The 12,810-nt window shown below is 41.7% G+C and overlaps 1 protein-coding gene across 1 annotated transcript in view; it reads right to left on the reverse strand.

Annotated features, from left to right (window-relative positions):
• The window catches only part of GCN1 (GCN1 activator of EIF2AK4), a 94,431-nt gene that overhangs the window by 39,410 nt on the left and 42,211 nt on the right, over positions 1–12,810 (reverse strand). Inside the window, exons 23-30 of the mRNA XM_075214860.1 lie at positions 10,096–10,209; positions 9,576–9,774; positions 9,294–9,443; positions 4,616–4,794; positions 4,456–4,536; positions 4,160–4,303; positions 3,878–4,005; positions 254–443 (exon numbers count right to left, since the gene is read on the reverse strand). Coding sequence (XP_075070961.1) covers positions 254–443; positions 3,878–4,005; positions 4,160–4,303; positions 4,456–4,536; positions 4,616–4,794; positions 9,294–9,443; positions 9,576–9,774; positions 10,096–10,209 — 1,185 coding nt within the window. The remainder of the gene's footprint in view (positions 1–253; positions 444–3,877; positions 4,006–4,159; positions 4,304–4,455; positions 4,537–4,615; positions 4,795–9,293; positions 9,444–9,575; positions 9,775–10,095; positions 10,210–12,810) is intronic.

The raw sequence follows: 12,810 nt of genomic DNA on the forward strand, positions 1-12,810 counted from the left end.
ACACAGATGCCAAAGGTAATTCTAAATGTGGAGATAAAGACCATCTACCATACTTGATGGTTAAAAAACCCAGACCGCATTCTCACATATTCTGATCAATCTATTATACAGTTAAAGGAAAAAAATTAGTGTGCCTTAACCCATTATTATCTCTAATACATTTTAAACCCCAAATTGTGTTGCAACTTAACTTATGTAATTTGTTTTTATTAATCACCAATAGAGATACTTAAAATCCTGCAATAATCCTTACATATAGCTTCTCATGATATAGCTCAACCAATTTCTTCATGACCTCAGTGGCTTGATTCCGATATTCTGAAACTGCATGAGAAAGTGCCTCAGCTCCTGCATGTCTTACTGCTTCTTCATGATAAATAACATCTTTAATGAGTAAGGAACAGAGATCTGGCTGCAGTTCCAGGCCCAGCGATTCCCAAAATCTATAAAAAAAAAACAAAAACAAAAAACAAGACAAAACTCCAGTGAAAGTATTAAGTGATAAGGAAAGAAAAATTGAAACCATGCCATTAAAGCATTTCCACCAAAGCATGTAAGTTTGCAGAGCTAAATGCAGAGGAGCAATAGCCTGTTCCCGCCAATGGGAGAAGTTCAGTAGAGTGACGGCAGTTTTTTTCCCCCAAGTACAGAGAAGGAATACTGGTGCACGCAGCTCTGTCTACCAGTGCATAAAACAAGATTCTATTTAGAGGAGTCAATTATTAAAATTGATATATGTGTTGGGAGGAAGCATATTTAGAGGTGTTCCTTGCTGTCTGGAAGGGGGCACAGCCATTTCAATTCTGATAAAGAACAGAATTTTACGCCAGCTCTGAGCTGGCAGAGGTCGGGCATCATCCTATAAACATTTTGTGCATTTCAGCAGTAAAAAGCTCATTTCTAGGCTCACGTTTCCCATGTAAACAAACAGCTTCAAAATAAACAAAGGGACCAAATGTAATAAAGACAGTCTAGGGGATAAATGTATTAATTTGCAATTCTAGCAAATCGCTGATATTCGGTGACTTTGCTAGGCAAACTTAAAACAGCAATGAGAATTAAAGGTATGTTTTGCCTTTAAACACAGACGTTTTAAATTTGCCAGGCAAATTCACTGAATATTGGTGATTTGCTAGAATCGCAGATTAATACATTTACCCCTGGATGTCTGCTCACTTTCATCATTTTATATCCAGAAGAAATATGAATAAAGAATCACTAAACTGTGATTGAAAGTATATTACATGTATAGGTGGAAGAAGCAATTTCTCTGTAGCTTGCTAATAAATCTAAAAGGCCTGATTGAGAATTATAATATACACACACATTACATGCACTTACATAACAAGCCCAAGATCTAGACAGAGGAATAGCAAAATAACTCCACAGTAATGACCATAGATATAGGAACATATGAAGTATACACTAGTAGGAATAAACACTGAAAAGGTAATCTCTACCCCCAGAAAGCATGTGCTGATGCCAGTTTGATAGGCCAACTAAGGCCAGAATGTCAATTTTTAAAATGAAATGTCTACAAGCAGAGAAACCTACGTTATCCAGAAGAAATACCATCCTGTAAGAAAATAACTCCTATTGTCGTTCCTGTTTGTGTCATATAAGCTATCAAGTAACATTGTATTGGGAAATTCCTTCCAGAAGTGGAATACCCAAAACACATGCTCAGATAGCATGGATACATTCACACAAATATAGAATATTCTGCGCTTGAACCTAAATAATGAAAATGTCCTGATGTATGAGGATTAAAAACTTTATCGAGAATGGATACTTAATAGATTAACAACATTAGTGTGGAAAACATTGATAGTGAAATTAACACGTCATGGGAATAACAATACTTTGTTGGGCAATTAATACATGTAGTGGAATAACCAATGACAATAAAACCTAAGCGAAAACAAGACTAAGAAACACAACTAAAAAACAAGTCTAAAATCAGAATTCTGTGAACATAGAACTGTGCAGTGATGCACTGATGTCAAAAAAGTTGATACGATCCAGTAGGGGGATCAGGGGCAGTCCTTATGGTAAAAAATGTCCAGCGTGCTAGATAATATCCCAGTATGGGTAATATCCAAATATATTGTAGCAGCATACTTGGGTTTGAAGATATTCCCGGCTGGTCGCGAGAGTGTCCGGTTCCATCCAAGTATTGTACAGATGATGAACGGAGATTCCTAGCGATGAATGTGGATTACCTAATGTGAAAGGTCAGTAAAGTTGTAGTAGTCTGTTTTACCGAGTCGGGTGGTGGCGTGCAAGCCGATGTTGGAGCGCACGCTTCCTGGATGTCCAAACCGGATATGGCAGATGATTGGCCAACACTGCCTTGAGAAAGTCACCTAGGTGACGAAACGCGTTGGCCAATCATCTAGCACGCTGGACATTTTTTACCATAAGGACTGCCCCTGATTCCCCTACTGGATCGTATCAACTTTTTTGACATCAGTGCATCACTGCACAGTTCTATGTTCACAGAATTCTGATTTTAGACTTGTTTTTAGTCGTGTTTCTTAGTCTTGTTTTCGTTTAGGTTTTATTGTCATTGGTTATTCCACTGCATGTATTAATTGCCCAACAAAGTATTGTTATTCCCATGACATGTGTTAATTTCGCTATCAATGTTTTCCACACTAATGTTGTTAATCTATTAAGTATCCATTCTCGATAAAGTTTTTAATCCTCATACATCAGGACATTTTCATTATTTAGGTTCAAGAGCAGAATATTCTATATTTGTGTGTATGCTTTCAGGTTGGACTTTCCTCATATTCCGCAGCTGAACTTAACTTTATCCGTAGTGCGCTCTCCCCTCTTTATACCAGCATGGATACATTAACTGTGGAGCACATTCATGTGAGCAGCATTAGTAATTCTGTCAGGTTCATCACAACGAGGTAGAAAATGTAGGGCAGAATAAAACTACACTACCAGAGTCTTAAGTCACAGGTCTGCAGCCAATAGTTATACTTTCCTATTGATAGTGGTAAACACAAAGGAAGGATAAGAGAATAGTAGAAAACAACCTCCAAAAAAGGAGGAGGAAAGTCCGACATCCAGAGGTGACAAAGGTGAATATGCGCTGGACCTGGACAGTTCAGCCTAAGATAGCAATACCTAACATTCACCATACCTGCAGATAAGACATCTGGAGAAGCTGTAAGCAATCTTTACTACAATATTACCTTACCATCATAAAGCTGATGGGAAAGGCTGTGACAGTCAAAAAGGGGACAATGTCAATGTTTCAGCCCCAAATTTCCTGCAAATCCTGCTTAGGACCTCAGCAACACACTATACACTATGCTGGTAGTTTAATTGGTTGCTGACAAAATTAACCCTAGTCTGTGTGTGAGTGATAGGGAGTTTAGACTGTACGCTCCAATGGAGCAGGGACTGATGTGAATGAGAAATATTCTCTGTACAGCGTTACGTAATTGGTGGTGCTATATAAATAAGTGATGTTGATGATAATGATAAATGCTATGAATAAAGTAAGTGTTGCCGTGAATTACTGCAGAAGAAGCCATGAGTGCTAAGTATATACATTAGACTGCCAGTCTCTTGTACCCTTAAACGTCAACTAGACACACTAAGGGGAGCTGTGCTGAACAAATAAATAAAATACAGTGTCAATCATGAATCTCTCCTTTGATAAAAACACAGATAGGACAAAGGACAGGCTCAAAATATTCCCCCCCCCCTCCCCAGAGTGTCCTGTATCCTATAGGTGAAACTTACAACCATCAGCATTCCCCTTAGAAGGAAAAAGTAGTACTGGCTTAAATTAAGAATTTGCTTTGTCATTCATAAGTAAGCAGATGTACAGTCAACAATGTTTCAAGTACCTCACCTTTCAGCTTGTGCTTTTATTTCAGCCTCAACATCAAACTTCACCACCCAGAGCCTGTGCAACAAGGCCAGTCCATTCTTATCGTCTGTGTCTGGTGTTGGCAATACCATTTTAAGTTCCATTAGTCCCTAAAAACATAACGTGTTTCCGAATATGACAAACAAAACTCCAATAGGGTTGTGAACATGAAATGAATAAATACATTTCAGAAAGTTAGACAGTAGTCTGACAACAGTAGATAAAATATATGGCGGACTGAAGTCTGACTTAAACACAACTCACCCGCAGAGCAGCATCACGCACGTTTGAGCAGGAAGACTGCAAGGCTTGAAGTAAAACATCAATTTCCTCCTGCTCTGCGTATGTGCATCCTTTTCCTCCTCCACTGCTTGTGCATAGTGATGTGAGAGCATTAGAAGCAAGGACCTGTGGATTAAAATACATATAGACTAAATCACAAAGACTTGACCCAAGCTGTCTACAAAAAACCCCCAAAAAAAAATAACAAAAAAAAAAGAAACTAGTGAAAACTTATTAACAAGCAAACTCTTAAATAAGATATGACTGTACACACTTACTTGTAATCTTGGGGTGGATGTTCCAATCACCCTAGTTAACAAAAGTAACATATCTGTGCGTGGCAGAAACTCTGGACCATTCTAAAAGGAAAAAATAATTACTATCAAGTAATTTTAACCCAATGGGTGTAAAGTAGTTTGTCGTGAATACCATACTAACCTCATCAATAAGTTCAATTTGACTCTCAAAAGATCTTAACTGGGAATGGACAGTGATAATCTGTAATGTTTGAACTAGAAGTTCTTCGCTGTCTTCACTGTTATTGCAAGTTTCCATTAGAACCATTTTCAGAAGAGGGAAAACAAAGGAGAATGCTGGTGCCGGTAAAGGAGACGCCCCTGTATATCACAAAACACACACATATCGGACAGTCACATTAAAGGCGCTGTAACCTCAAACACTTTCTTCATTTAATTCTGCTTAGCAACTAGGAATGTACTGTATATGATAGACACTGCTTCATACTTTATCCCTGTGCTGGCTACCAGAAAAGACAGGAGAGTTGTACCTGAAACCACTTTGCCTGCTCTCTTTTATATTTTCAGTCCCACAATCCCACATGGTTGCTCAGAAAGGAGAAAAGGGGATTATGGTGAAAAGAACAGAAACTAGGCAATCTCTATAAAATGGAGAGTTCTGCAAGCAGACATACCAGCACCAACATAGAAACTAGTCCAATAACAAGAATGTTTTTACACATTCATCCCTTAATAATAACAATTGACAAACTGTATGTATATGGGTAAAAGCACAAAAGCATTGCAAAAGTGAGAAGATATGCGCCATCCCTGTACAGAGCGTATTTTAACCACATATTTTTATAAATGTTCAGCAAAACGTATTGCTATTATGCCTGCCTGGAGGGAAAAGGCATTGAGATAGTGTAACAGAATCAGACTCAATGTTTCTTGAGTGATACGACTGGAGAGACTGCAGGTTGCGCTGTTCCTTAATGTGTTACTGTTTTGTCACCCTGTCTGTTGTACAAAGAATGTTCTAGTTTTGTTCTCATGTTGATTTTTCATGCACAATGTGTTATGTCTGTAAAAGGTTGATCACTACACTGTTTAATACAAAAGTTATTCCACAAAGAACTTCCCAGTGGGTGCCTACTGACTGACTGAAATAAATTCCTTTCTCCAAGTCTGTAGAGGTCCTAGAAGGTGGGTTATAGTTTAACCCTAACCAGTAGGGCACTGGAAAAACAGCCGCCCTTCTTTTACCTATAACCTCACAGTTACTCCTCAGTATACAAAGTGCCCAGTAAGGAGACAAGAAAAGGAGTAGAGCAGAACAAGGGGTTGATCTGTGTCCACCTAAAGGGATTTAATTGTTACTATGGCCAAAGCTAGCGTCCGAAGACGTAATCTCATTGAACTGGTAAAATTTAGTAAATGTGTGTACCGAGGACCAGATGGCCGCTCGGCATAGCTGCTCCACCGAGACCCCATTTCGCACGGACCAAGAAGCTCCCACTGACCGGGTGGAATGGGCAGTAATGCGACTGGGCACAGATCGGTTCGAAGTGATGTAAGCATACTTAATAGTTGAAATAAGCCATCTGGAAATGCTCTGCTTAGAAGCAGGCCATCCACGTTTATGAGGATCATATAGTACAAACAGAGAATCTGAACATCTAATGAATGCAGTTCGATGAACATATATGTGTAATGCCCTGACTGCATTCAAAAGTTCTGCTGGTTATCTCTGGAAGGAGTAGAAGGATACCACCTTACGTTGAAAATATGGAACAATACGGAAGACCGCCCTAACATCATGGAAAACCAGATATGGTTCCCAGCATGAAAGAGCCCCAAGTTCTGATATTCTGAGACGATTGCCAGCAGAAAAACCATCCGGGCACCACTAGAATTACTGGCAGACCTCCCTGCCTGAGAACACGTGGAAGAACTGGAATTGGGGGAAATAAGTATCCCAGCCTGAAATCCCAGCGCATTGTCATGACATCTACATCCACCGCCAGGGGTCCCTTGCCCTTGAGCAGAACCTGGGAACGTGACTGTTGTGTCTCAATGCCATTAGGTCCAGACCCGGAAGACCCCACCTGCGAACAAGCATTTGGAAGACCTCCGGATGGAGAGACCATTCTCCTGGCAAAACTTTGAAAATGAATACTGCCGAAAGCGAGGGAACAAATACGAACGCCCATTTCAGGATCTGAGCAGCCACCTGCATTGCCCTGGCACTTTTGGTTCCCCCCTGCTTGTTGACGTATGCCACTGCTGTGGCACTGTCGAATTGGAGGCGAACTGGAAATCCCTGAAGAAGAGCCTGAGCCCCCCTCAGTTCCATTAACATGGTCTTCAACTCCAGAATGTTTATTGGAAGTGCAGCTTCTGCTTGTGACCAGAGACCCTGAAAGCGAAGAAGAAGGGTCACTGCCCACCAGCCCTGAAAACTGGCATCCGTCGTGACAATTATCCAGGAAACTGGAGCAAACGAGACGACCGCGAATCAAATGGTCCCAAATTCTCCACCAGTGAAGGGACGACCGGTTCTCCTGAGACAGACAGACTGGCTGGGAGTCCAATCTGAGGTGAGACCCTGACCACTCTGATAAAAGATCCCACTGAAACCAACTGGAGTGTGGAATCTTCTGTAAGGGATAGTCTTGAATGTCGAGACTATCTTCCTTAGAAGCTTCATGCATAGGAGCATGGAGGGACTGCATTGAGATAACACCCAGGTAGTCAAAATCTGAATAGATCGGGTTTTGTCCTCCGGAAGGAACCCCTTCTGTTCTCTGGTGTCCATGATGAGACCCAAGAATGTCATCCTTTGGTAAGGGATTAACTGGGACTTGTTTAGATTTAAGATCCATCCGTGAGACTCTTAACACCCTGATTGTGAGATCCAGATGTTGACTCAAGAGATGAGCGGATGCCGCCTTGAAGAGAAGATCGTCCAGATAGGGCACTATTCTGATCACCCTGGAACGAAGACAACTGGCCATCACTGACATGACCTTTGTGAAAACTCTTGGCGCTGACGAGAGCCCAAATGGGAGTGCCCTGAACTGGTAGTGGGAGGCTCCTATCATGAAACAAAGTAGGGACTGATGTCCCTCCCATATTGGAATGTCGAATCCCGAATATATATGGACGCCAGGAATTCTTCCGGTTTCAGGTCATTTATTACAGACCGAAGAGATTCCATGCAAAATCTTTCCACCGGTAGGTGTAAATTTAGGGACTTTAGATTGAGAAATGAGCGGAAGGAACCATCCGGTTTTGATAATAGGTTTTAGTAGAATCCCTGGCGACTTTGCACTTCCGAAACTGCACAAATGACCCTCTGCGAAAAGAACAGAATCTAACATTGCTTGTCTCCTTATGGCATCTAACGGTAAGAAGGTGGGAAAGAACCAATGCGGGGCCTGACCCACTAGCCTGATCATGTAGACCCTTGTCATAATCCCCTGAATCCATAGAACTGGAAAGGACGCTATCCACTGTTCTCTGAATAACTGCAGATGCCCTCCCACTCCCGGAGCCGCGAGGAGTGGAGGATTCGAGTCAGACTGCAGGTTTTTCCTATAGCTTGGAAGCAACACACCTTGCTGAGAAAGAGGAAGAAGACCTTCCTTTTTGCGAATGCCCTCTGGAGTCAAAGGATCTGCCCCTGCTCGCCTGACCTCTATTTGACGAGTTCCCTCGAATGGGCTGGCGAAAGTAACTAAACTCGGGTACCCGAGACTTTGGTACATTTACTTGAAGGAACTGGGCCCCTGCCTCACAATCTACGCAGAGAGCTCCCGGGTCCTGCTGTACATTTGGCAACTTTAACTTGCATTTTGAGCAAGCAAAGTATTTTGCTTTTGGTGCTTCCCCTTGATCAGACATTATAAAAGGAATAACAGTCACAGAATAGAATATACAGAGACAGTTAGCAATTATACAACACAAGAAACAAGGTTATGAAAGATACTATCTAATCTCGATCATTTAAAAGATGTATCTTGGAATATGTTGTATGATATTGTATTGTGTCCCAGCCAACTGTGAGATGCAGCGATTCTCTCTAGAATATGCTGCTATCCAACAATGAATATCAAATATCAATACTGTATTAGTAAAAATATATCTATAATAGTACTTATCCTTCCTAGACTAGTACAAGTCTGCAGCAGGAGAGGAGTCTCGGTCAGCAGTGAAGCAGAAGCTGGGAGTGTACTGTGTACTTTTCCCGGGCAGGTCTTAGGAGATAGCATAGCACCCTCTTCTGTGGGGGGAGAGGGCAGGGAGCTCTCTGAACCAGCTGCATTCCTCTGCTTCAGCTGTCTGTCTCTTAGCCCTAAGGTGCGCCACTTCCATAATGTAAGTGCACCACTGGGTCTGCTGCCGTACATCGATAGTTGATGTAGTCATTTTCCTAAATTCCCCCCCCCCCCTTCTGAGAGGGGAACTTGGTCATAAGACAGTGGCCGCCATCGCTCCAAATCACGGTGATCTATACCCGCAGGTAGCGCCGGTCATTAGATGCCACTAGGTGTGACAACGGCTAATGAGCCGTCTGTCACACTCTCGATATCCACGTTGAGAGTGAGAGCCTGTCGGACCTGAGGAAAAATTACTTCACAGAAAGGGTAATGGATAAGTGGAATAGCCTCCCATCAGAGGTGGTAGAGGCAAATACAGTAGAGTAATTTAAACATGCTTGGGATAGATATAAGAATATCCTTACAAAGAATAAAGGATCAAATGAAATAAGGTTTGAGGTTACCATAGGTTAAAAATTGGACAGACTAGATGGGCCAAGTGGTTCTTATCTGCTGTCAAATTCTATGTTTCTATATTTAGGAAATATGATTTGTTACCTGGGTCTTCCTTGGGCTTGGTGACTGTATAAGAATGTAAGAGGTTTACTGCTCTCTTCACAGCTACTGGCAACTCTTCCTGACACCATGCGGCATCTAGGTTACACTCTGGTTTCAACAAGCGTAGACTTATGTGGGCAACCAATTTTCCTAGGGAAAAGAGAGCAGTCAAATATCACAGTCATTTTTTAGAGAGATGTAAAGGAAAGATTTATCACAAGGATATTCTAATTATTGTTAATTGAAAAGTTAGTCACACAGGGAAATTTAAATGATGTTTACCAAATGTTTTCAAATGGGTTGGCATGACAGTGTCAGCAAAGTGCACAAAAGGGGCATGGATCCGAGGAGCAGCTAATGGAGACCTGAGTAAAGGCAGAAAGCTGCTGGTCAATGCTGGGATGTGCTGAGAAAGACCATAAGGCCTTTGCTGTAGGATACTGTCCAGAAGTCTAATAGTGTTTTCCAGATCAACATCCAACTAAATGAAAAGAAAGAGGAACAAGCATGTTAAGGTACCATAATAACAGTTGAAATGGTTATGTTTTGATTAGAGAGGAATTCATCTCTATTCAATGTGGTTATGTATGTAAAAGGTGTTTCATAAGCCTAAAAAATCAAAAACATTTATATTCTAGACACACAACTCATATGTATATAATTTATATTGATGGGCCACTAACTGTAACATAGAAGTGCAAGCCTTGTATACAAATGTCAGCATACGTTTTGTGTTTAGTGGCACTAGAAATTAATGACATCCTATAAATTATTCTAAAATGTAGTCATCCTGCCCCCTTACCTCCAATAGTCTCTTGCGGATCTGACTCTCTTTTTCAGCCTGCGCCTGCAGCATTTCTTTTTGTTTGCTTGTTAACTGAAGCTCCTCCTTTATGCCCTTTTTTTTCTTTATCTCCTGCAACAAATAGACAAATTACACATGGAGTATTCCTTTCATTTAGTGCAATAGTAGGATTATTGTTCTCAGCATTATGCTCTTATTTTAGCAAGTAATGAAAGTGCGATTGTGTGAGATTTCCCAATTTTAGAAAGCAGGATACTACAAAAGATACTGTGTTGTGTACATTTGTATATCTGTAACATACAGCAAAGCTTTACTCATGAACTAGCAAAACTGACCCATTGTTGACTTTTGTTAAATTGTTAAAAATGTTAAGCATTTAAACAAGGAATGAAGTGCTTTTACTAAAAAGTGTGTTTTCACCATTGTATGTGCGTACGTACGTACGCACACATGCACGCACGCACGTACGCACGCACGCACGTACGTACGTACGCACACACACAATCACACAGACACATTCTATATATTTAAGAGAACAGGATTTATTACACTTTAATTAAATTCTGTCCATTGGGGGCACTGGAACACTGGGGTTCAGGATCAGCTGGAGTTTGGACATTTTAAATTTCACGCTAAAAGTCTAAACTCCTCCCCCTCTATATACCCCCACAGCCTGCTAGGGGTTATTTTCTATCCAAGCCCCAAAGGACAGTAGGAGAAACTAAACAAGAGAGAGAGAGAAAAAAAACAGAGTTCTCCACCCATAGACAACTGTTAAAACTACAAAACAGAACAAGGTGGACAAGAGCATATAGGGATAGACATCCAGTGTCCTCCAATGGACTCAATAGAAAAGGATTTAATGTAAGTCTAAAAATCCTGTTTTGCTTCCATCCTATGGGGAACACTAAAAACACTGGGGAGTTCCCAAAGCTGCCCCTATTGGAGAGTACGCTCAGAAGTTGTGGTGCACGGCACCTTCTGTCAAAACTGGCATCTTTTGGTTCAATTTGTAAAATTTTGTGAACATGCAGCACAAAGACCTGATGGCTGTTTGACATCGCTGCTCAGCCGAAGTCTTGTGCCAAGCTGCGCATGCAGCACTCACCAAACTGGTAGAATTTGCAGTCACATTTTCAGGAACAGCCTGGACTACTTCAATGTAAGATAGATGAATTATCCAAGTAATACACTTGGCAATGGTCTGCTTGGACGCTGGTCAATCATTTTTATGTTCATCATAGAGAAATATCATCTGTCCAGCACACTTCATGGGTCCTATGAATATAGCTCCTCAACGACAACGTCCAGAGACAGAAGACGACCTTCTATTTCCAGAGATCTACCACGGTCTAAGGCTGGATTTACAATATCTGTAACTTGATCTGGTCTGGACTTGATGGACCTATCATAATCGGCAGCAGCAAATATTTATATAGCACCACTGATTCCGCAGCGCTATACAGAGAACTCACTCACATCAGTCCCTGCCCCCATTGGAGCTTACAGTCTTAATTCCCTAACATACAAACACAGACCAAGAGAGACTAAGGTCAATTTAAGAGCAGCCAATTAACACACTAGTATGTTTTTGGAGTGTGGGAGGAAACCGGAGCACCCCGAGGAAAGCCACGCAAACACAGGGAGAACATACAAACGCCACACAGATAAGGCCATGGTTGGGAATTGAACTCATAACCCCAAGTGCTGTGAGGCAAAAGTGCTAACCACTAATACACCGTGCTGACCCATTGCCATGGCGACAACGTCCATCTGCCACTACCTTCTAAGTCACTCCGGTGCTCCTAGATTCACCTGAACAGGCATTTTTTTTACCTTTTTTTGGACCAGCGGAAACATTGCAACTGGAGGGAACAAGTAAATCAGATGAAAGTTTCAAGGAACAGACATGGTGTCTACCATACATTTCCAGGCGAAGGGACCATTTCACAGGGTGTAGGGCATGCCTGAGAAAGTCTACTCTGGACCAAGTAAGACACTCCCTGAGAAAGGTAGGGACTCAAGAGTCCTTCTTTTAGACTCTGCATCCGCCTCGCAGGCACTAGCCCAGAGGACATGGTGTGCAGAGGTAGAGGAGACTGAAATCCTAGGTCCAATTAGCCTCATACCCCAGGTATTCAGATGCTTTGCAGATGTGCTCAACCAAAGTTAACAAATCTGATCAGTGCCTACATGACTGCAAAGCCTACACCAGTTGTTCTGACCACTTCTCAACTGTCCTATTGACCCAAGTCGAAGATAAGATGCCACAATGTATATAAACTTAAGAGTGGCATCGATCTTCCTATCCATGTTGTCCTTGGGGGCTGCAGCATTCGGAATGGTGGTGGTCTTAAATGTGCTATGGGAGTATCCAATTTAGGTGGCGTGTGACATTTTCCCATATCCTCACAGGGGAGAGGATAAAGGGATTGCAACCTAGTTTGCTTCTTTGGAGACAAATACATTAAATACGTAGAATTCTGCAAAATTATAGATGGAAGACCAGGTTGCCGCCCAACACAACTGCTCCTCCATGCTCCACCGCCCAGGAAGCTTTCACCAATCTGGTAGAATCAGTTGTAATGTTCTCAGGGACTGGCTTCCCTGCAGAAACATAGGCCTTCCAAATCCAAACCACTCACACACTACTTTCCAGCAGATAAAGAGGATAGAACGGGAGTAGAAGGAGAGCTAGTGGTTGTGCTGCTG

Source organism: Mixophyes fleayi, chromosome 1, assembly GCF_038048845.1.
Source record: "Mixophyes fleayi isolate aMixFle1 chromosome 1, aMixFle1.hap1, whole genome shotgun sequence".
Taxonomy (NCBI): Eukaryota; Metazoa; Chordata; class Amphibia; order Anura; family Limnodynastidae; genus Mixophyes; species Mixophyes fleayi.